The sequence below is a fragment of the Oreochromis niloticus genome, linkage group LG2, assembly GCF_001858045.2.
Source record: "Oreochromis niloticus isolate F11D_XX linkage group LG2, O_niloticus_UMD_NMBU, whole genome shotgun sequence".
Taxonomy (NCBI): Eukaryota; Metazoa; Chordata; class Actinopteri; order Cichliformes; family Cichlidae; genus Oreochromis; species Oreochromis niloticus.
In genome coordinates, this window is record NC_031966.2 from 22,921,668 (window position 1) to 22,945,972 (window position 24,305).

General features: G+C 39.2%; 1 protein-coding gene across 4 annotated transcripts; it reads right to left on the bottom strand.

The window, feature by feature from the left end:
• Positions 1-2,803: 2,803 nt before the first annotated feature.
• Positions 2,804-22,713, bottom strand: hrh2a (histamine receptor H2a). 4 transcript variants are annotated; one of them, XM_019365977.2, is made up of 6 exons: positions 17,413-17,545; positions 7,181-8,617; positions 4,750-4,921; positions 4,190-4,374; positions 3,538-3,614; positions 2,804-3,453 (listed from the first exon to the last, which is right to left on the bottom strand). In XM_019365977.2, exons 2-4 carry the CDS (start codon positions 8,199-8,201, stop codon positions 4,356-4,358), a joined length of 1,212 nt encoding a protein of 403 aa, XP_019221522.1. In that variant the 5' UTR covers positions 8,202-8,617; positions 17,413-17,545; the 3' UTR covers positions 2,804-3,453; positions 3,538-3,614; positions 4,190-4,355. The 4 variants fall into 4 exon arrangements, with proteins under 4 accessions (XP_019221522.1, XP_019221521.1, XP_005467696.1 ...); XM_019365976.1 differs by lacking the exon at positions 17,413-17,545 and adding an exon at positions 22,674-22,713 and having other exon boundaries at positions 2,804-3,614; XM_005467639.4 differs by having other exon boundaries at positions 2,804-3,614; positions 7,196-8,617.
• Positions 22,714-24,305: the final 1,592 nt, after the last annotated feature.

The following is a 24,305-nucleotide window of genomic DNA, read 5'->3' on the forward strand; positions in this document are numbered from 1 at the left end:
CTGAGGGAGAGGGAGAAGGAAAGGGGCTTGTCGATGACAGTCTTGAATAATGACAATATCTATGATTGATAGCTTATATAGGGCTAGTTGAGTGTGTGTACTGTATTTTTGTGTGCGTGTGCGTGTGTGTTAGAGTGACAGAAAGAGAGTTTATGTGTTCCGTTTTCACCACATTAATCTAATGTTAAAGGAGCCATGATGAATGGTTTTCATGTGGTTTGAGCTGTCAGTGGTCACAGCGATGGAGAAGAGCAGCAAGTGACCAGAATTACCAAGGGACACATGATTTTTATGTAGGAATAGAGGGACTCTAGAGGGAGAAGAAAAAAACAGAATCAATTTTCTCTCTGATATTAACCAACTTTAGTGTTTTGAACTGTGGAAGCCCTACGTAATTCTTTTTCTTTCTCACAATGTAAAGTTTCTTTCTCAATTTAAAATTTCTTCTTCTTCTTTATTTAGTTTTGTATTCATTTATTTTGCAGAGCCACGCTGATAATATACATCTGATAGTAATGTGTGTTTAAAGCTGCAAACTGTCAGGTAGAAGATGGCCACAGGTATGGTCACATCTGCTCTGCTTAACAAGCCTCTCTAACCTGCAGCTCTAAAAAAAAAAACATTATGCAACAAATACAGTTGTGGTGAAATGAAAGCACAACCTCTTTCTATTCTAAGGTATTACGTATTAGAAAATCATAAACAAAATCTGTTCTTTTCCGGGGCCTAAAATTAGATAAAAAACAGATTCAGATGAACAACAACACATGACATATTACACTGTCATTAGTTATTTTGCAAAAACTAAGCCAAAATGCAACAGCAATCTGTGAAAAACTAATTACACTGTGATTCAATAGTGTTTGCTGTCAGAGAGGTGACCTCATATTTGACTACTTTGATATACAAAGGATTTCATGGTTGACTCGGTGACTGCAAGGTGTTCAGGTCCTGTGGCTGCCAAACAAGTCCAAATCACCACCCCTTCACTGCTGTGCTTGACAGTTAGTACGAGGTGTTTGTGCTGAAGAGATGTTTGGTTTTCACTATATGTGGCATTATAATTATGGCCAAACCTCTTCACCTTGGTTTCATGTGTCGGAAGGAAATTGTTCCTGAAGTGTTGTGGTTTGCTCAGACGCAGCTATGCCAACTTATCAGATCCTTCTACTTTTAGAGAAAATGAGCTTTCGCTTGGCAACTCTTCCAAAAAAACCTATATTTTTCTAATGATACTGTCATGAAATTTAACATTTAATATGCCAACTGTGTGGAGTCTGAAATGTAGTTCTTGTGTTTTTTGCATTTTCTCTGAGCATTGCACGGTCTGACATGGGGGTGAATTTGCTGGGACGTCCACGAATGGGAAGACTGGCAGCTGTTTTGAATGATTTTCACTTGTGAATACCTCTCTCATTCTACAGTTATGGACTTTAAATTTTTTGGGAGATTTCTATATAATCCTTTCCAGATTGATAAACAGAATTGTGTTAACACACACCTGAATGCTCGAGAACCAGCAAATTGTTAACATGTCTGCTTTTATAGAGGGTCTCACTTAATCAAATCCATTTGACTATCAGCACCTGGTTGCTGGTTAACCTCCAAATTCCAGTAGAAGCAGTAAAGGTGAACTTCTGCTTCTGCATTTTGGTGTAGTTTTTCTTAAATAAATAATTACACCATGTAATTTGTCATGTGTTGTTCATCTGAAGCTACATTAACTTTAAAAAAAATGTTTGTCCTGATATGTAAAGCCTCATAATTACCTCCTTTTTTTTAAACATAATTGTAATTATTGAAGTATATGACCGCTTAAAGTTGGATCTCAATCAAAAGTTACTCACAAAACCTTTTTTCTGTGGGTTTGTTGTTTACTGCATATGTGAAGATGCACAATGTTAGCCTGGCAGCTTGAGGCAAAGCACTTAATTGCTCTCAGGTCAGGTGTTTAGCCTGAGCTAGATATGTCATGTTCTGTACCCAGTATCACTTTTTATTGAGACATTGTCTGCACAGCTGCCAGCTGATCAATGATATCCCATCAATTTTATATAAGAACATATCAACACCTAGTAATTTGCACTTTTACTCGACTGACTCCAAATGTCATCTTGCTGTCAGAACTCCCCTTTCAAATTAAACAATTTTAAGTCCGTCTTAAAATCTTGTTGCTCGTCAAAAAGCCCCGTCAAAGAGGAGAGAACCTTTCCTGAAAAACATTCAAGTCTAGTATTTCCGAGCTTACATTTGCTATAAATTCCTTAAGTTATGTTTGGCATAAATGTCTGCAGCTGAACAAAGGCTCTTTTTTATCTTCATATTTTACATAGTCACGCGTGAAAGCAATGCCTTGCTAGAAGACATGAAGAATGAAATACATATGAGATCTGTTCAGCATTGAGTAAGACAGACTTGAAACAATCAAAACTAATCCGTTATTTCTCTAGAGTTGAATTGAAGAAATGACTCTCCTAGCTATAAACCAAATAAGTGTTTCCATGTGGCGAACTGGATTGTAAAATCAGTTGTTTCCAGCTACAACCTAACATGCATGTATATATATTAGTATACACTTCTGAGTCATTCCTCAAAGGAAATAGCTTGAAGAATGGAGAAGGTTAAGTGTTAATGTGGCAACAGTTTGAAGCGATGTTTGCTGACAGCTGTGATGAATTGTTTCCAATGTGCTTGTGTTCCTTACCATACACACACGTTTTCTGCATCATCCCACAAGATAAGATCTGTTCATGCTTAACGGCCTGTATTGTCTCCAAAAATGGTGGTATGTATCATATTTTTTATTTGAGCTGCTCTTTATTGGTATGTTTGCTTTTTGAGGAACAGTGCATGCCATTTATTCAGTCCATAGTTACATTTACAGTATGATTCGACGCTTACACTTACCAGCTCTGTACCACAAAATGATAAACGGTAAAACAATATATGGAGGGGGCTCCATTCTTTAAAATCTACACATAACATTATTTTGCATGCTACACATTGAAAGGTCACATATTTATCAACACATAAATAAGTGTAACGAGAGTCTATTTGTCACCTTCTCCCTTCCGTTATCTCATTTTATTGAACATTTTTAATTTAACACCAATTCTTCCTTTTTTTTCCATTACGCAGATGTGGTATTTTGTATTCCCACTGGAGTGCACTCTTGAGTCAGGATATAAAATATCCAGTCCTTCATGAAATTGATGACCAACAAGTTAATTGGCTGGTCTTCACAGGGTCCTGCTGTGCTTCATTACTATCCACAGTTAGTCTGCTTAAGAGCATTTTAGGGCCATATGTTGCCCTGAGTGACAGTTGGCTGCAGTCAACTAATTGTGTTAAACAAGTTGAGTTTTAGTTCCGTCCAAGTAGAAGCAGCATCATTTGTTTGGTCCTGGGTGGATTGAGCTGGCTGTGCGTGTGCAGTTGATTCTTACTGATGAGCTGTAGAGTTGCAGAGATCCTTATCTTTGTATTCATAAAGACACAAATGAAAAGGAGCAAAGGTTTGCTCGTCTATTCACTCACCGTTGGTAATGTATACATACATACAGGGCTACACATAAAAGTTTCAGGCGGTAGGATGGGTCCCGTGGAGGAAATAGCTGTATGCACAAAAAGAATACTGCAGTATTAATGTACAGATCAGACAGCTTACCCAAAATCACAACAGTAAATTTAAGCAATAAACTAAAAGAGAACTTGTAGTATCTGGTTAAAGTAATTACTGGATGGCAAATCTGGAGACCCCAACAATGCAAACATAAAGATGCTTGAATAATTATGTGCTTTAATGTAGATTTGATGGACTGTGTGTCTGCGCACACTCGTGTGTTTGTGTGCTTGTTGCTACAGAGCTCTGTGCTCTTGTCGGCAATATGGGCGCAGATTTTGTTCTTTGTTGTTGTAACTGAGTCAGACTTTGAGCACATGCACATAAAATGAACAATTAAGTCAATGATAGTCACAAAATGCATAGAAAGAAATGATAACAGGATGTGAAACTGGATAATGTAACTCCTTTATTCTGAAAGCAAATTTCTCAGCCTAATAAGCATATGGCAGTATGGCCCGATGTGCTGTGGATGACACAGCTAAAATGTGTGTATTACAGTTCGTTTGTTCTCAGCTGGACTGGTTTGTGGGGGCTATAGGGATGTCAGAATGTATTTCTACTTACATGATGTACTATGGATGTTTCTACTGTGATACTGGATGCTTCCAAATAGAGGGGGGTGTACATCTTTGTCTATCTTTTGTCTGTTTGTTGCCCTTTTGTCATCGACCTGATGGATTCCGGTTCTGGGTTGTTTTGTAAGCACATCATCCACCTCACCAGCACAAGCTCAGCACAACCTGGGTTCACTGAAAAGAATGAAGAAAGACATATTTGTGCATTTGTGTGAGTGAGAAGATTTTATTTTTCAGAGTATGACAGAAACACATTTTATGATTTAGTGCAATGACATACTGAAAGCAGGGTATCATATAGAGCCAGCGTCTCTTTTTTCATAGCATCACATTCATCTCATTATGACTGAACATTGGTGCTGCACCATTGTCACTCCAGTCTGGATGCAAAGTATGATTTTTTTTTTTTAAAGTACTCGATTTATATATGATGAGGTTTGAGTCATGACTGTGCAGCCAATAACACCAGTGCTGACACAAACTCATCTGCAGCATTCTGTATTCATGTTCATGAAGCATAATGTAACAATAGCCTGAATAATAATTTACCTTCCATCACCACTGACATCTGTGGTAGCAGTGCCATTTGCAAATTGGATAGATGTTGTGGCTGTCCTGCTGTTCATTTCTTGAAGCATGACATTTTGATGTGTTAGACCTGCTCTGCAGGTGGCAGGGGCGTGGCCGCACAGCAGCGTTACCTCTGTAAGCTGGTCTCTGGCTGAGGAAATTCAAAGTAAGATGGAAAAAGACTGAGAATAAGGATATATTGTAAAATGTATTGACACTATAATGTTTGCTGTCTTATACAAAACAGTCAGAAACCAAAAATGGACTGGTATGTATGTGTATAGTGCATCTGTAGTCTTACTGACTTTAGGCTACAAGCCACATTTAACCATATATTCATACAAGTTTTTATCGCTTTAAACACATTATCTACCTCACATTTTTTTATTTATTCTTTCTGCCTTGGCCAATTTAGAATAACAAATTAACCAAAAATGCATGTCTTTGGACTGCGGTTAAGTCGAAATACCTGAAGGAAACACACTCAGGTAAAGGGAGAAGATGCAAACTCCACACAGAAACCAGACACCAGAAACCTTCTTACTGTAAGTGCTAACCTTTTCACCAGCATGCCAGCTAACTCAGCTTTATTGATTTTGTACTCTCCAAGAAACGGCATGTTTTATTCCTTACTTAAACCTGGCAGTGTGAGTCAAATATTTGTCCCTCATCAGAGTTTGCCCGGGTGATTACACCCTCATTAGCCAACAGCGGATGAGGAGGAGGTCTCGCTGCAGAGTCTGGAAATGGTTCTAATGTTGTTCAGCAAATGTTGGATATTTTTTGAACTGCAGCTGATTAAAGTTACGAATAAGGGTCCTTTTTATTGTGCTGTGGTGGACCATGCTCCATGAAGTTGTCCAGATTGGTTACAACTGGGTATTTTAACATACACATCAATGACGACTCTGACTTCTTTGCCAAAGCTTTTATCAGCATCATGAGTTACCAGCATGCTTATGGCCCCACACATACCAGAGGAGACAGACTGGAGCTTGTTTGTAATTTGAGTTTAAATGTTGTTTGTTCTAGGAACATTTTTATTTCTGATGATCACTGTGTTCTTTTAAAAAAATATATAACCCCACTCAGGTTAGGTCTCAAATTTCTAATTGTTTTTCTGCTGATTTTTTTTTATGCTTTCAATTTATTCTTATCCCCTTATAACACCGTTAATCCTTTAATATATGTTTTTAATAGTCATTGTCTTATCAGTTTAGATAAAGTATGTCCTGTTAAAAATGAGATTAGCGCCGTCTTCAAACTCTTCTCCTTGGATAAATTATTTATGGTTTAAGGTGTTCTCATCAAAAAGTTTAATTTGTTTACCCATTCATTGCTTTTAGTTTCTTTTAAAACTTCAGTAAGAAATACAAAGGCTGCTTGCTTTTCAAACCCAGTTTCAAAGACCAAAGGTAGTCCTGGGGTTTTATTTGACACTGTGATATTGTTACTCCTGCTCCACCTGCTGTCACAAATATTTCAAAAATCAATTGTGAAAATTTTCATACTTTCTTTGCAGGAAAAAAAAAACAGAAATGTGAGAAATAATAATCATTCGGCATCTTCACTGTCTGTTCCTACCCCAGCTGAGCCTGTTATTTTAGGAAGATTTTTACCTGTTTCTTTTCTTTGTCTGTTCAAATTAATTGAGTTATTGACATCATCCTCCTGTTCTCTTGATATTTTACCTGCAACTCAAAAATGTTTCATTTACTAGTATTGGTTCCTATGTGCCTACTGTAATCAAACTTCAGTGGCCGATCAAGTCCCTGCTTATTTAGTCACATATTTTAATTTTTTTTTTAAAAAAGAAGCTTAGTCTTTTTCTTCTTAGCAGTTTTAAAACCAATCTCAGAATTGCTGTTCATTGCTCACCCACTGAGCCTAACCTCTGCCTTTGATACTGCTGAACCTCACATTATGCTCTATAGATGGGGATACTGGGTGGGTGTATCAGGTTCTGCTTTGTAGTGGTTCATTTTCATATCTGTTTGAATGATCCTTTGGTTTTCTTCCAGTTCTCATACCCATGGTGTGCCGCAAGGTTCGATTTTAGGGGCCTTTACCATTTCTGTTATGTCAGCTCCCTCTTCAGAACATGGTGAGCATTTTTAAGGATATTTCTTGCCACTGCTGCACAGATGTCATTAAGCTGTATATTCTTTTTAAGCCCCATATGTTTCTACGTTACAGATCTTGTACAGGTGTTGGATGGCTGACGGCCAACTTTTTCTCTAACATAATGAGGAGAAAATAGAAATCTTTGTTTGTGCCCCTGATAAATTTATGCATAGGCTAATAGAAACACTAGATTCCCCACTTTTACAAATGCTTCTAGTATCTTGTAGTAGTTTGTGATATTAATTTGGAAAACAGCTATACAAGTACAAATTTTTCTTTTACTTACTTTGAACAGCTTTACCTGCTGATACAGAAGGGGATATCTGCTGGCTCCTCCATCTGCTGTACATAGGGCATCGGCATCTCAGTAGATGGGTATAGGCTGACCTGAAGTCCCTGTTGAGGGCTCCGTAGAGGATTGGATTTAGGGCTGAGTTGGCATAGCCTAGCCACAGCACAATGGAATATTCTGGCACTGTGCTAGGGTCTGGATGCTCCTGTAGGCCCAGCACTGTGAATAGGATGAAATAAGGTAACCAGCACACCACAAAAGCCCCAATCACTGCTGCCAGTGTCACTGTGGCTTTGTGCTCCCGCAGCGCCACAACTGTAATGCTGGAAATCACAGTGGTGGTAGTGGAAGAATTGCTCCTGCAGTTGTAGCTGGTGATGCAAGTGGGGCGTGCACTGACAATGCGCTTGGCCTGTGCACGTGCAATGCGAAGTATTCTGAGGTAGGTCCAGCACATAGCCACCAGAGGCAGGTAGAAGGTGAGAAGAGAGTCAGTAAGCGCATACGGTCTGTTCAGTTCAAAACGACATTTCCCCTCCGAAGCCCAAGGCCCGTGGTTCTGCACTGTCCCGTTAACGGTGTTCCATCCCATTTGGATGGGCAAGAAAGACACGGCCAAAGACACTGTCCAGACACTCGCCATAGCTACAGCAACTCTCCATGGCAACACCAGTGATGCATATCTCAGAGGCATGGTCACTGCCAGGTAGCGATCGACACTGATTGCCAGGAGGGTGAGGATGGAGGCAGTGCACAACATAACATCCATGGAGATATAGAAGTTGCAGAAGACTGCGCCAAGTGGCCACTCTTCATTTAGCTGTAGGAGAGCAGAGAAAGGGAGGACTAAGAGGCCGAGCAGCAGGTCTGTCACAGCCAGCGACACAATGAAACAGTTAGTGAGGCAGCGGAGACGTCGAGAAGCACAGACAGCCAGGCACACAAGTACATTACCAGCGACAGTCAGGAGGATGAGAAGGATCAAGATGAAGCCCAGCATTACTTTGGACAACATTATTGCTGTTGCTTCACTGGAGTCAATCAGATGACATCATGACCGCTGCTTTATGTGAACCATTGTCCTGTTTTTGTGTCAGATTTTAATCAGATGAAGGATGGTTGCTTCAAGGGCTCTCATTGATTAAGTGCCACTTAAAATCTTGGCCACCCACATGTAATTCTTTTATCTCCAGCTCTCCCTGTATTTTCAATTTAGGTAGTAACTGATTGTTTCCTGTTGTTGAAAACCTAAAAAGTAACATATGGACTGATAAGAACAGCTTTTCCAGTCATACTAATGACAGTTAAAAAAAAAAATCCGACAGGCTGTTGGTTGGCTGTTTAACGGCTTTATGTCTGCAAGACTGATTAACAGTGGTTCATGGTTCATCTTTCTGTCTTCAGCACCATTTCATATGGATATAGTGACACCTAGTGGACAAAGACAAAAAGTACAATTAATAAGCCATTATGCCGTACAGTCACAGATACACACTTCTACACTCACACGTCAAAAAGATGCGGCTTTGTTATAAATTGGTTGTAACTGTAATTATATGTTATGTAACTGCTATTATACTACTACTGTAATAACCCTTTAATGCCTGCAATATTAAAGCAAAGGTAGCTAGTCAAACAAATGGTAGATGTCATTTTAGGACAAACTGGGTTACACTGATAAGATCCTGTCCTGTTTAAACTGAGGAGGTCATGTGAAGGCGCATTTAATTGCTTGTAAATTCAGATTTTGTTTGCCAGAGAGTTTGTTGTTTCTTCTTTGACAACTTCAGTAGTGTGTCTTTAAAATGACACATATTAACCTGTTAAAATGTTGTTTAATGTTGAAATTAGTACTACATATGCTACAGCACCAGCAGTGGCTTCACTTTTGTGCACCTTTAGAGAGTTGCAAGCATGTCTGACACCTAATGTTTTACATGTATAATGTATGATGCTAATTATTTCATTGTGAGCTTGCACATAATTAATTCATCACATGCATCATCATATTTTACATGTATGCCACTCTGTATTATTTCATGCTTCCATTTTACAAACCTGTTTTCAAACAAACTGTCAATCTAAAAAAATCTTTCAGTGATCGGTAAATATTTAAATCAAGGGCATCTCATGCGCAGCCTCAATTGTTAGTATGACTGGATATAAAAAGAGAACCAGAGTTCAACAACAAGAGCACTCAGAAAGCACAACTTCCCCATGAAGGGCAAGCTCCATACTAAAGTTTTATGATGTTTTTATTACAATATGTTGACATCAGTCTGTTATGGCATCATTGTGTCGTGATAGGGCATCATAGTGAAAAATAAAAAGTGCGTTGTACAGCTCTCTCTTTGCCCTTTTATATGATATGTTACTCAACATTGTTTTCTCAGATATTTTTTCAAGGACAACATTGACCTCGGGTGCTAACAATGATGCTTAGGCTGCTTAGCCAGCCTAGGTATTCATTTCCCCTAGTATATTGCTGTGAGGTTTGAAGACAAACCATAAAAAATTGTTGTTAATATCAAGTTTTCACTGGTTTACATTTGCTGTGTCCATGACCTTGAACTTCATCCAAATTGTACCAAAATTAAATCAGCTCGAGATGTAATTTAAATCCACCATCACACAAAATTGGAAAATTATATCTTGAAAACTGTGGTCAATAGACTCCTAACAAACAGACAGACAGACAAGCAAACAGAACCAATAATATGCTCACTTCCTTCGAGGGAGGAATTTTAACAAAAAAAAAAGAGAAAATTGAGAAATCTCTGAACGCTAGTGGCAAAGACCATGACTAAATGGCTGTGATGTTCAGGCCTTCAGGTGCCACTTCATCCATAATACACAATATTGAGGTGGAAATCACCGCAAGGGTTTAGGAGCACTTCTGAAAACTGTTATTACTAAATCAAACTAAATTTTCAAGGAGAAAACCATGAAAAAAAATCTGCTTTTTTAATTTAAAATGGATAGAAGTGAAGTCTTTCACTGTCTTCTGAGCAGAACAAGGAACGAGATATATTCAAGAAGGAAAAGGAAAAGTTTGGAAAAGGATTTGCTTTTAGAAATGGCTGTCAGTGAGTTTTAGGATTACCTGAAATGCCAAAGCTTGCCAGCTATGGATATTTTTCCCTGCTAATTTGGGGTCAAACAGCCCTTAGACACCTGTTGGAGGAGTTTGTTAACTTTTGGAGGAAAGATCCACTCACAGGTTAGAACTTTACTCTGAAAGGCACTGTGTCAACCAGATCTAGGGCTCAAACAATTATTGTGTACAGGATACAACACCAGGTAAATGTCTTGGCACTGTGTGACAATGCAGAGGCTTTGCTGAGGTCTAGCGTCCTATACCAATTGTATTCTCACCTGGATGATTAGAAGAATCCAAGTTTAAGGCACTTCTGCATTGGCTTTCCCTCTAAGTTCTATCTTTTACATCTTTTACAGTCTATCTCAACCTGAGTCTGAGTCTATAGATGGTGACAAAAGGTGAAAGGCTGTTGCTAAAGATGTGATTTATTTATCGGCAGGACAGGTTGTTCTGCAGGAAGGTTCAGTGTTTCTATCACAGAGGAAGTGGAACTTCTTTTTCGAATGTCTGTGCTTACGCCAGCCTTCTAAAACAAACATGGCAGGGACCTGAATACTTTCTAAAGTGACTTTGTGCCACAATGGTAATATACAGCACAGTGCAAAAGTCTTAAACCACCCATAATTTCTCTATATTTTGCTGGGGAAATGGGTGATGAGTGCACTGATTTATTAAAAGATGCAAACCTGAATAGAAATATGGTATAAGTACTGTATAAGGTGACAAGTACAAGTCAAAAAGAGAGTGGTTATTCTTCAATACAGCCTGAACTCTCTTGTAATTTATTTAAGTAGTCTTCAGGAATAGGTCTCCAGGTTTCTTGGTTGACATTCATATTCTCTTCTTTGGATGTTTCCTGCCTTTTGTTCCATTTTCTGTCAAGATGATCCCACACTGCTTTGATTTGAGGTCCAGGTTGGGCAGGTCAGTCCATGACTGGTAGTATTCCATTGTGTGTTTTTCTATCCAGGTATCCTTTTATTGCATTGGTAGCATGGTGGGGATCATTATCATGCTGAAAAATGAAGCTGCTGCTAATTAGACATTTTTCAGATAATAGTCCAAACAATTTCCATTTTGACAACATTCCCAACACCACTGCCTGAAATGCAGTCCAAAACCATTAAAGATGGCTAGAGACCATGCATTGAGTATTTCCTTTTCAGTCACCTTTCTTACTGAACATGTATTGATAGACCTCTCTGCTGAATCACACTTGTTATTAATCTCTGTCTCTCTTCCACAGCATGTCCTTCATCCTGTCTTCCTTCTCTCACCCCAACCGGTCACAGCAGATGGCTGCCCCTCCCTGAGCCTGGTTCTGCCGGTTTCTTCCCGTTAAAAGGGAGTTTTTCCTTCCCACTGTCGCCAGAGTGCTTGCTCATAGGGGGTCACATGATGGTTGGGTTTTTCTCTGTATGTATTATTGTAGGGTACCTTACAATATAAAGCGCCTTGAGGCGACTGTTGTTGTGATTTGGCGCTGTATAAATACAATTGAATTGCATTGAATTGAATTGAATAGACCCTCACTGTTGTATCTCTCTCCTGACCTCCTCTGTATATATTCACAACAATTTGTAAGACCTGCAGCAACTGATTTTTCAGTAATTTTTTTCTGCGGTGTCACACATTTCTACCTGTTTCCTTTCCTGTCTCCTCATGACCACTGGCAGCTCACTGGGCTTACTGGACAGAGCATGTGACCCACATGCTGCAAGTCTAATGCAGTGGCCTGATTTGAATGTGCCCAAAGGTTATTCACTGTGTCCTCTCTTCGTCTTATTCCCAGCTTTCCTGTCTTTGCCCCACTGTCCTATCGCAATAACAATAAAAATAAATAAATTTAAAAAATATATATCAAGAAATAGAATGGCATCTTCACAGTCACCTTTCCACTGAGGCCCATTCTGATGAGGATTCAGCAAACAGTAGATGAATCAACTGAAGGACACAGATCCTGTGTCAGGCCTTTTGCAGTATTTTCTCCATTTTTTTAAAAAGACATGACTTTCATATACTGTTCATCCGCTTAAGGTAGTTTTTAAGCCATTCTTGTTTTGTTCTCCACTTCTCAAGTTTTCTCAAGTTTTTAAAGGTCACACTGCACATCATGCAGCGATATACCACCAGCTAACACATCTTCGGGAATGACGTAAAAATACTATTTTTTGGGGTCAAACTTGCCTTTTGTCATAGATTAATCTAAAGAACACTGAAAAAATGATGTGCTTTTGTACCAGGCTGGTAATAACAAAGTACCAAAAGATACAATTTAGTTTAAAATTGGTTCTCCTCATTGCTAAGTAGTCTGTTATGAACAGACCCATCATTGGTTCATCCCTTGAGTTAGGTGCCTTTTTTATGCTCGAATAATTCATCGGTCAGTGTTAAGGGTCAAATAAACAAAACAACATAAAAGCTTTCCTCTGAACTAATTGTCAAAGAAGAAATTTCGAATGACCTTCAGAAAGCTTGGAAAACGACTGTTCAAAACCACTTATCAAAAATTACAAGAAAATCTGTCTCCTTGGAAGCAAATTAGAAAGAAATGAAGGGGGGGCGCTTTAGACTTTTGCACAGTACTGTATTTAGAGTTTTCCATTAACAAATAACAACCTTGAATGATAAATTATTCAAAGCTTTACATCCAGACTTTAATGCTTTGTTTTCTACATAGACCTTGTTTACAGATTTACAGAGCGGTATTTGTACTCTGAGAACACTAACGACATGTCGGCTTACGCTTTTAATGTGTGCCTGGTGGAATGTGGAAAACCACTACTAGATAGGTAAGAGAGATTGTGTGTGGGCAATGTGTGTCTATTAAATGTGGTTGCGTCAGTAGGTGGTGGGTAATGTTTGCCTCTCTGTTTTCTAACACTGTAATGGATAATGGGAGATTTGCCAGACTTGGTTCAGTGCCACTTGCTTATCACGTTAGATAAAGATGCTGAGACTCGGGCCCGATGGCTTCGAATCAAGACAGGAAGACAGGAAGAAAGAAAATTACACTTCACAATGAAAAGAGATGTTTTAATTAAATCTGGTTCCACAGACACCAGCACCAAATCTGTAATCTCTGAACTCTTCTAATCTGCACATTTCTATGACTTACTCAGCACTGAGCAAACACCGATAACAGAGCCACTAACACATGAAGTGCAGTTCTTAAATGCACGTGGCAACAGAGCCTTTATATCTCACAGAACAACAGACTTTTGTTGAGATTTCACCTGTTTTCATCATGAAAAGGTGTTACTCACTTTGTCTCTCATGCACATTTTCTTGCAAAGAGCTAGGAAAAGATTTGGCTCGCTTTCAACACAGGCCTTACAGTCATTTTTTTAAAACAAGGGCAACTTTATCACAATCTTGGGCATACCATACAGAAAATGTATATATACGCTATGTATGCGTGTGCTTTTCTTACTTGCTCTGAGCTCAGTGCATTAGTCCAACTTCCCATGTCATAGTGCATGTGTGAGAACTTAACTATGTTTGCTTCCTGTGTTTATCTTTGCATAAACATTTCTGTTTTAATTTTAAAAATTATATTATTATACAGCCTTGACCAGTCACTTGTAGTAAACACATGATATATTTAGCACAAGATGCAAATGGCCCACGTACATTTGTCTTTCATCGGTATTATGTCACCATTAGTCTGTGTAGATAGTAAAAAATAAAAGTCAGTCAATGTCATTCACCTTAATGCTGGGAAACAGAATCCTGTGATGTGTAAAAATGAATAAAAAAGAAGTTTTTTTTTAAATCCCTCATTTAGACACTTTATTACTGACCATCTGTTTTCTTTCACAAACCACTCATTAGTTGTCCCTAATGGAAAGCAATGGTGAGTGCTACTGCAGCTGTATGCACTATATAATAACACACATTCATGCATGCACATGTAGGTCTGCACTGACACACTAACATGACCCAAAACATATGTCTTGGTAATGGATTTTGAGGACCGTAATGGATTGTAATGACTGCTGAGTATTTTGTTTTCCACGGGATATAAAAGGCTGCACTATCCTCAGAAGTTTCTTGCAAAACAACACTTTTTAAAAAAATGTTTTCAGGTGTTGAGGAAAAGGGTCGCATTGGTTTGTGGATATGAAAACAGCACTTTAAGAGTTCATCCTGTGTGTAATAAGGTGACGCCCAGTATTTCAAGGACTTAAGAGAGATGAAATATAAAGTGATTAACTGTTAATTGCAGCAATATTTTCCTTTCTTTGTCTTCTCAATGTAGGGAGATATAAATGAGCTGAAGAGGCTTCATCCTGTCTCACCCAGACCTTTCTTTACTCAGCAAGCGGTCTTGTGAAAAGAGTCCAATTTGGGTATAAGGATGAAAGGCAGGCAGAAAAGTACTTAGAACAGTGGCTCTTTACCAGACATGGTCTAAGCTCTGGGATGAGTAATGGAGTTATTTATCTCTCAGCTGGGACTCTCTGCCTAAATTGTGATATTCTCCAAATACCAAGTGTTCATCCTCTGACCTCTTTTTTTTTTTTTGCTCGCCAGATGCGTCTTTTTAGAAATAAACCAATAATAAACGGATGCTCCTCGTCATCCCAATAGGTAATCAAAGTAATCACATCTATTGTGATAAATGCAATGTAATGTCTTTTGAATATGTTTAGATTAATCTACCCTCTCAACTGACTCCAAAAGGTAATTTCACCCCCTGCTGAATTGCAAGGGGTGAAATTGCCTTTTCAGATTGGTTGCTACCGACTAGTCATGGATCCAAGGAATAACTCAGCTATACATTCATTTATGTTTCAGGAAGTATGGCAATGGCCTGAGATTGTGCGCTGAATCAGATCTCTTGTTTTGCTGTGAATTCATGCATTTTTGAGTAACATATTTGTTTGATTATGATTGGACAGGAGCTAAGTGGTTAAATTATTCAACGGCAAAAAGAAGATTCGACTGTACGCCAGCTGGTGTGATTCTGAAAACGTCATTTTTTTCAACTATCATCAGATCAATAAACATTTGTCTAGTGCTAAAGAGGACTACTGATGTTGAAAGTAACTCGTGGTCCATGTGCATACATCGTCCATTAGAGAAATATAATACAATCAGGGATACAAATCTTTAATTCGTCTTAATACAGTTTAATTGGGTATCAAGTACTTGGCTCACTGACTTCCTCTGTTTTTGCAAAGCAATCTATGGCTGTCTGCTTTGTTGTGAACGTGCGTGCGTGTTTGTCTGTGTGTATGTGTTCAAATTAGTCTTCCTGCTTGCCTTTGTTTCTGTCCTTTGGTCTGGGGTGCTTGGTAGGCTGGCTGTTCTGTATTCTAACCAGTGAGGGAAAGCTGTGGAATCCTGATGAAGCGTGGAAATGAAACACACTGCGACAGACACGACCGCAGACAGGGGGATCAGACACATAAAATATGCATAGACACTAACAGCATGCTTTGCTGTGGCACACACACACACACACACACACACACACACACAAACAAACACACAAATGCAAGTTCGGGTCACATGGGGGTGATTGATTGCCCTCAATATGTCATGCTTGACCTTACCACATCACATCTGTCATGTCATCATTGCAGCCATATAGAGTCCTTTACAGAAATAATGGTGTGTAATGTTGGCACACACACAGACTTTTTTGCACATAACTGTTATCAGCTGGTATACAGTTGATACAGTTCATACAGTTACCAGCAGCACATTTGAAAGGGAACCTCTGAACTGCTGAGCAGCAAATAAAATGCAGTGACCATGTCATGACACTAAACCACATCCTCTTGCTATTCTTGTAACCGTTTCTCATTCTTTGCTCACTTAGGTGTTACAGCCAGTTTGAGCTATGTATGTGGCGACCTTTATTTGAATAACTGCACACTTAAATTTTATATAGGCCAGCTCACGTCAGAGTTTGTATGTCTTGCTTTAAATGTATGATATCGCATGTTTCTCCAAGAAACAGCAATGGTGTTTTAAAACAAAGTGGGTATCATTAGACGTGACTGCACAATGGCTGAAAGAGCATAGCTAGTCCTTCCTTAACTCCATAAAAATCAATAAAACCAGTGCAACAGTTAAAAGCCAGATTGTCTCAGTCATCTCTTATATACAAAGTGATTTACAACAAAAATATATTATTAGATATAGCCAATATTAAATGCCTATAAATACCAAATGTAACCTTCTGGAAATCACTAATTTGAAAAATAGAATCAGGAATTTAATTATTTTGATTTTAATTAGATTTTATTTCCCAATGCTCCTGCAGTTTAAGGGATAAAATCATTATATTTTGTTTATCAGCAACTCCAGGAAGACTTTATGCACAATAGGACAATGCTCATAGTAATAAACTACTCATACATGCTAATATGTACGCAAACATATTTGTTATGTCTTGTTGTAATTTAAGTAGCCAAAAAAAGTCATAGCTACTCTGCCACCTCTCTGTGCTGATCTACTTGCCTTTATAGCCCACCTTTAAGGTTTTATAATAGAAATTCACACTGTTTTCATATATAAAAGGGGAAGGGTAAAGTTAAAACACAGACCTTCAAAGTGTAAAAGAAAAATTATCACACAAAGAATAATCTCACTTCCTCATATTCAGAACTGATTACATGACCTCTTTGTATATTTGTCTTTGTGCCTAATTCACATGTTCACATCAGGCTCAGAAGTGGCCCAGCTGAATTCTACACAGCTGCAAACCTCTGACATCTGACAGTTTCTATTCATGACCACGTCACTGCCCACATACGTACTGCTTCTATACTTTTTTCTCCTCATCTTTGCATTTAAATGCAATAAACTATAAAGAAAATCTGCCATCAGCACATAAAAAGAGACTTAAATTGAATTTGTACTGACTGTGCTGTTAATTAAATAGGGTTTCATCACCTATTTGACCAATCTTAAATGGATTTAACTTTTTTTTAATTATTTCCCATTCTTGCTTGGCTGCTGAAAAGCACTCAAGTAAGACAGTGCAGATCAAATATTAACTCAAGCTTGATTATGCTGTCGGGCTACAGCACGCGCCGTGTTTTCACGTCTAGCTCATTTAAATTTGAAGACATATTAAACAGCAAGTATAAATTAGGAAACTATCACTCACCTCAGCGCTTCTTCTCCTCGTCTGTGATGACTGCCCTCGTTACACTGCTCTGCTCCCAGAGCGAACCACAGTCTTGCTCATGAAGTGTGTGCATTTGCATTTGTGTGCGTAACGAGTGTGTAAGTGTGTGTGGGAAAGAGAAGAGAGAAAGAGGAAGGGAGTAGCAAGTCCTCGCACAGCTCCATTCCTCTCTCTCTCTTTTCCCTTTGCTCTCTGTGCGTCTCCTATTGTTGTCGGCTCATACTCAACTCTTCAGGGTAATTTGCTTTTGAAATTATTTTAATGACACTGCCATTCTCTTGTCACATCTTATAAATTGCATGTGCCATATGCCAGAACAAAGAAGATTCTCCACAACAGTTTGATACAGACTGGCCGATATTACCTGAATAAATTAGGCAACCTGTTGTATTCAGCCTTAATGGAATGCCCAATAAGTCCAGTATGGGTTGAGAGACACATACAGGAAGGCATGGTATTTACGGTTGTGTCGTTTCTTGCCTTAATATTTCTTACTGATCTAAATTCTTCTGCTTTATAAACTTTATAAACAGTTTAATTATTTAAATAATCTTTAGAGCCTCACATGGGGATAGCTTGTGAGTAAATCTCTGAGAATTGGAACCAGATGGGCTGGAGTGATGTCAGTGACCCATTGGGTCAGAGAGATTTCTAAATCAATCTTCCTATTTCTGGCACAGCCTTTTAGTCAGCCTTTGTGCCCATTTTTCACATGCTTTGGCTTCTAGTGTGGCTTCGATTTCTTTTCCAATGCTAATTTATCTTCCAAACTTCAGTCTGAACAATCAAAAGTCATTGTCACTTCTCTTTTCATACTGTGTTCCTTTTTTTGACTCCCTTTTCTTTATCTATCTCATCTCTCTTGGTCTTTGGCTACGTGGCCTAGCTCGTATCATAGCTGGGACAGAATTCAATCTCCCTTTGTCTCGTTTTGTGCTTTCTCTTCCTGTTGGAGATGCTCCCTCTGCCTGCTGCTTCTTTTTATTCATTCAGCTGTACATCAGTTAATCTCTTTTTTATTCCATGCTGTACACATTTAAGCCCTACCTCCCCTCCCCCCCTTGAGTTCCAGTTCATTTCCACTACAAAACTATGAGATAACATATCTTTTGTCATCCATTTTCTCTCTCTCCTTCTCACTTTGTATAACCATTTTTCTCTCATTGCCCTTTTTTGTGTACACTAATGTTGTCAGTCATTTCTAGGTGGCAATTCCTAATATTTCACCTTTCCTTCAGTGTTATATCCATAGCATGTCTCAGTCTCACACCATGTTTCCATAACAACAAGATTTCTAGAGGACCTTCTGGTATTTCGTAGATGGTGGCGAGTGCCTGACTGGCATTCCTAACTCGGAGTCAGTTCTGAGTTAGGACTGCCAATGGCTCTGTTTGTGATGCATATTAAAAATGAGGCTGTGGATGGATGCCTCTTATTGGGCCTTTTAGCCCCAGTGCTTTCACAGCAAGTTAGAGAAATAAAATAATAAAATAAACTATTTAAGATGGCAGAAGGTATGCGACAGGTAGTTGGCAGTGAAACCCCATACACTCATTGGCTACTTTATTTGGTGCACCTGTGCAATTCCTCGCTGTCGCAAATATCTACCGTAAATCCCGGACTACAAAGCGCACCTGATTAAAAGCCGCATGCTCTAATTGTAGAAAGAAAATCAATTTTGTACTTGTACAGGCCGCACCGGATTTTAAGCCGTATGCGTTTCACTTGTAATATGAGATATTTACACAGAAATATTACACGTGAGGATTTTTAACGTTTAATTTCATCCGTAAGATAACATAAACATGGTAACATAAACGTTGTGGTAACATACAAAAATACATACTGCAAATGCTTTTTTTCCTCGAACAGCGCCTGTAACACGGCTACCTTTAAGTGGTTATTTTACGGAACAGTGCACAAACAACATTACGTCTCTTAACAACCGATAAAAATATATACCGTATATATACTACTTATCATCTTGATTGGTCTACTGTTACCAGGCAAAATGTTTTTGGCCGCATGAAAAAAAAAAATGCATTAGCCGCACGTCAGTATAAGCCGCAGTGTTCACAGTGTGGGAAAAAAGTAGCGGCTTATGACCCGAAAACTACGGTAATCATGTGGCAGCAATTTTAGGAATTTAGACATGGTCAGGATGACCTGCTGAAGCTCAGATCATGAGAATGAGAAAGAAAAGTGATTAAAGTGACACTGAACTTCAGATGGCTGCTGGTTTCTGAAATATCAGACTATCCAGATGAGGTGAAACAACAGATCTGCACATGTACTAAGAATTTACCACACAACCAACACTAGGGTTTATAGGGTTTATAGATAATGACCCAAAAAGAGAAAATATCCAGTGAGCTGCAGTTTTCTGGATTTAAATGCCATGTTGAGATCAGACAAGAATGGCCGGACTACTCGAGCTGATTTGGTGTAGCAGTGGAACGTGGAGAACATAGTTACTTAATAAGTTACAGTTAGTTTTGTGAAACTGTTATAAGATGACCCCGCAAGTACTGAAGCAGAAGCAAGAAGAGCCTTTATGTCCTCAAAGGCTTTTTTTTACAGTGATCTGACCACTAGAACTTAACTTTGGGAGTTACATTAGTTAGAGGAACCACAGAAGAGAACTTCTTAAAAACTCATGATAAAACTCCATTCCAAGAAATCAGTGACATTGTCTCTTAGTAGTGGTAGGAAGGAATTCAAGAGCCTCCACTTTGGCTCTGAAGGGATGTACGTTCTCCTGTTCAACCACCTTAACCAAATAGGTGGCCTTAGAAAACTCACACTTGGCAAGACTCATTCTAACATTTGCCTTGACTAGATGATCGAACAAAGCCTGGATGCACCTAAGATGATCTTGACAGGTGTTGCTATATAAAACTACATCATATCAATACAGCACACCCTTCCAAACAAGAAATGATGCAGTTCATCTGGCACTGGAATGTGGCAGGAGCATTTCTCAACCCAAATGGCATAACTGTAACTGAAAATAATTCAGCTGGTGTAATAAAGGATGCAATTTCTCTACCATGTGGTGTCAAAGTGGGTGGGAACATCGAACAAGAATGAGGTGTAATAATTGAGCATAGCCCTTCCTTTCTAGATTATTATAGAAGGGAGTGGCTATGCTATTCTACATGTCCTAAAAGTAAAATCAAGATTATTCAAAGACACTTAAGACAACCCTGTTTGAAACCTTTCGATGCTTCTAAGACAGGGGTGTCAAACTCCAGGCCTCGAGGGCCGGTGTCCTGCAGGTTTTAGATGTGTCCTTGATCCAACACAGCTGATTTAAATGGCTAAATTACCTCCTCAACATGTCTTGACGTTCTCCAGAGGCCTAGTAATGAACTAATCATTTGATTCAGGTGTGTTGACCCAGGTTGATATCTAAAACTCGCAGGACACCAGCCCTCAAGGCCTGGAGTTTGACACCCCTGCTCTAAGACCTCTGCAACTACTCCCAACTGGAACTGAGCAGTTCCCATCCAGTTCTCATCAGGCAATGGTAAGAAAATGGGGCGATCGTGGCTCAAGAGTTGGCAGTTTGTCTTGTAATCGGAAGGTTGCCAGTTCGAGCCCCGGCACCGACAGTCTCGGTCGTTGTGTCCTTGGGCAAGACACTTCACCCGTTGCCTACTGGTGGTGGTCAGGGGGCCCGGTGGCGCCAGTGTCCGGCAGCCTCGCCTCTGTCAGTGCGCCCCAGGGCAGCTGTGGCTACAATGTAGCTTGCCATCACCAGTGTGTGAATGGGTGGATGACTGAATGTAGTGTAAAGCGCTTTGGGGTCCATAGGGGACTAAGTAAAGCGCTATACAAATACAGACCATTTACCATGACAACTGAGACTTTATCTGGAGTAGAAATGATGTAGTTCAGTTCTAAGAACTGGTGCAAACAGTAGGAGCCCACAAATTTCCTTGTAAAGGTGAATTAATAAGAGGCAAAGGGTCAACACTTGATCCCCTAGGCTAAACACACTATTCAGCATGCGGTCCATAAAGGCATTTCATTTTTGTTTCAGAAGCCACCAGTTCTTCTCTTGACCAGATATGTAGACCAGCTTTTAAATCCACTGGGATCAGGAAGACCACTGTCCTGCTGTAACTCTCCTCGAACATGGTGACCAAAACCCAAGTCATTTGGACTAAAGCCAGTGCTAGATTGAGCTACTTCCCTGTTCAAAAGTTAAGTCACTAAAACTTACTCAGGCCTGCACTGGCGACCCCACCACGCCTTCTTCAACAACCACATCGTCATGCTTTGAAACACTAGACTGTTTCAACTAATAGTTTTGTTACACCAACTCAGCTGTTAAAGCAATAAAGCTTAAAGTCAGTAAAGCATCCTTAAATGCCCGTTTATAAAGATTAAAATGTACAACAATCTTCAACACTGATCTTTTACATTTATCCAATATCGCCTCACTTGGATAATCTACAGACTCTGCTACTGTAGCCATCATTTCAACCAGAAAAAAGGCTACTAGCACTGACTATGATACTAGTTATTTGGTACCATAGTACAAAACAGAACACACCACTAAATAATGGCAAACTGAAACATCCCCCCCCACCCAGCTAACTGCCTATCAACCCTAGTCCTCATGTATCCCATGACATATACTTAAAACACAAAACCCACTTGCGTCATTTAAGTCCAATTATGCTGTTGTTCACCTAGACAGGAAAGTGACACAAGGTCTTAATCAGGTTCTACACAAAATAATATAAAACAGCAAGCTAACTAGCCCACAAGTGGACTGAGTTGCTTATCCCTGCAGGGAAAGTTAATCTAAATAAACTCCTCTACTATCAATACCATCCCAAAATAACCCAACAGCAAGCCAACCATGCAGCCCCACCAACAACTGCCTCACACAAGGGCATTCTACAGAACATGTCAAATTTACCATTACTCCACTAACAGACCCAGGCTGTTAGTGGAAAATAGAAACACCTCCAAAAGCAACTACCAACAGGTGTGGATCTCCCTCCAAACCTGCCTGCAACTTAGTCCTTAGTAGTTGGTATTGGCACCCACTTTGTTACAAGGGACTCTAGCTTGCAACAAAAGAGGTATTCTATACAAGTAGGATTTGCATTACCTATTTTATTTACAGGAGATGGAAACAGAAAAAGAGAAGTAAATTAGTGCTGCAATATATGCTTTGTTGGGCGAGGATAAAATCGGAAGTACATCAGTCAGAGCCTGCTTACCATGTGAGGACAGAGAAAGAAACCCGGTCGGCTCTTCATATACACTGAGTCACAATCAGCCCCTGATGACAGCCAGCTGGCAAGAATTCGTATTTTCCACCCATGTGTCACATGACCCAACAAACCAGACTAAGGGTCATGTGCAGTAAATGGCACTTGCTGAGCACTGCTTACCTTTGAAAATAATCTCTCATCTTCCTCTTCTGTCCTCATTCTTTCTCCATCTCTCAGGCTTGCACATTTTTGGTTGGGTTTTTTTTTGCTCTCCCTGGGAAATATACTTTTAGCTAGCTGACACAATTTGTGTCAGAGTGCACAGAAATGTTTGCGTGCATTTGATTTGTTGAGCTACTTGGAAAGAATTTGAAATTGTATTTGACACCACCTACTTAAAAAAATTACTTTTTATGCTCACTGTCTTCTGTAGTGCTGAAACACTGACCACAACTTCTCATGTGCACCTTGAACGCATCACAGGGATGAGAAGAAAATAGGCATGTTTTGAGAGTGAATAACAACCTGTGGGATGTCTTTAGTTTCCTACTACTGAGCAAGTATCTGCATGCCATCATATATTAACTAAGAGTAATATTAACAAAGAGTTCACTGTACTCAAATGGCCTCCATAGTCATTAGATCAGTCCAATAGGGCAGCTTTGAGATTTGCATCATGCAGATTTTCCTCATGGAAAAAAGTCTGCAGTAACTGTGCGATGCTATCTTGTCAATATGGATCAAAATGTCTCAGGAATGTTTCCAGCACATTGTTGAATCTATAGAGCCACGACGAAGCCAAAACTACTAGCAAGGTATAACTAATAAAGTGACCAGCGTGTGTAGTGCCTAGTCTATGTCAACACTATGTTCAGAAAACAATATATACTGATCAGTCAATCAATCAGCCAAATCTTTATTTCGAACATGTAAGTAACAAGTGTTAATACATACTAAAACAAATAAACACGAAATCGCTGGAAGCCTTTCTACTCACAAGGAAAACCAAAAACCAAAAAGCTGACCATTTCCCGTTCAGAAAGGAGCAGGAGGAAGCAAATACTTCTTACTGATAAGATATAAGGAAATATTTGAAAAAACCAAACAAACAAACCATTTAAGAGCTCTAGCCCCCTCTTCTGGATTTTCTTTTTGACCCATACATACAGTTTTTTTTAATGTGATTTCTTTCTATCTATCCCTTTTATTCTTATAAATAACAGTTTTTGATATACTGCACATGTTAACTTAGCTGGCAACTCCAATGCACCAAGTTTATCTCTATGTTTAACAGCTGAGAAGCTGTGGTAAATATGCATGAACGCCTTGCTGTGAAACTCTGCCATGTTATTATGATAAACCGCTACCAGGAATTTAGATTTACTTGTGATTGTGTTTTGCAATGATGTCCTGATTTGCAACTTCAAATGATGTTACTTGAGAGTCACAAGGTGTGGTTTCAAATGATCTCACCTACATTATAACACAGACTATATGAAATGTATACTTCAGGTTCTGAGAAGTGAAGCAAATGCAGAAGTGCCTCAAACCCACATTGTTTTCTAAGGTTACCAGCAGGTGACTCTTATGACTTAAGGTTAGGTGCCATAGTCTATAAACCTCTGTGAACACTTTCCT

Bases quoted from the DNA above. Each gene is read 5' to 3' on its own strand.
- hrh2a (XM_019365976.1), bottom strand. From the start codon at position 8,201: ATGTTGTCCAAAGTAATGCTGGGCTTCATCTTGATCCTTCTCATCCTC. The intron at 4,922-7,180 runs GTAAGTAAAAGA...GAATTTCCTCAG, and splicing joins AGCAGGTAAAGCTGTTCAAA to CCAGAGACCAGCTTACAGAG.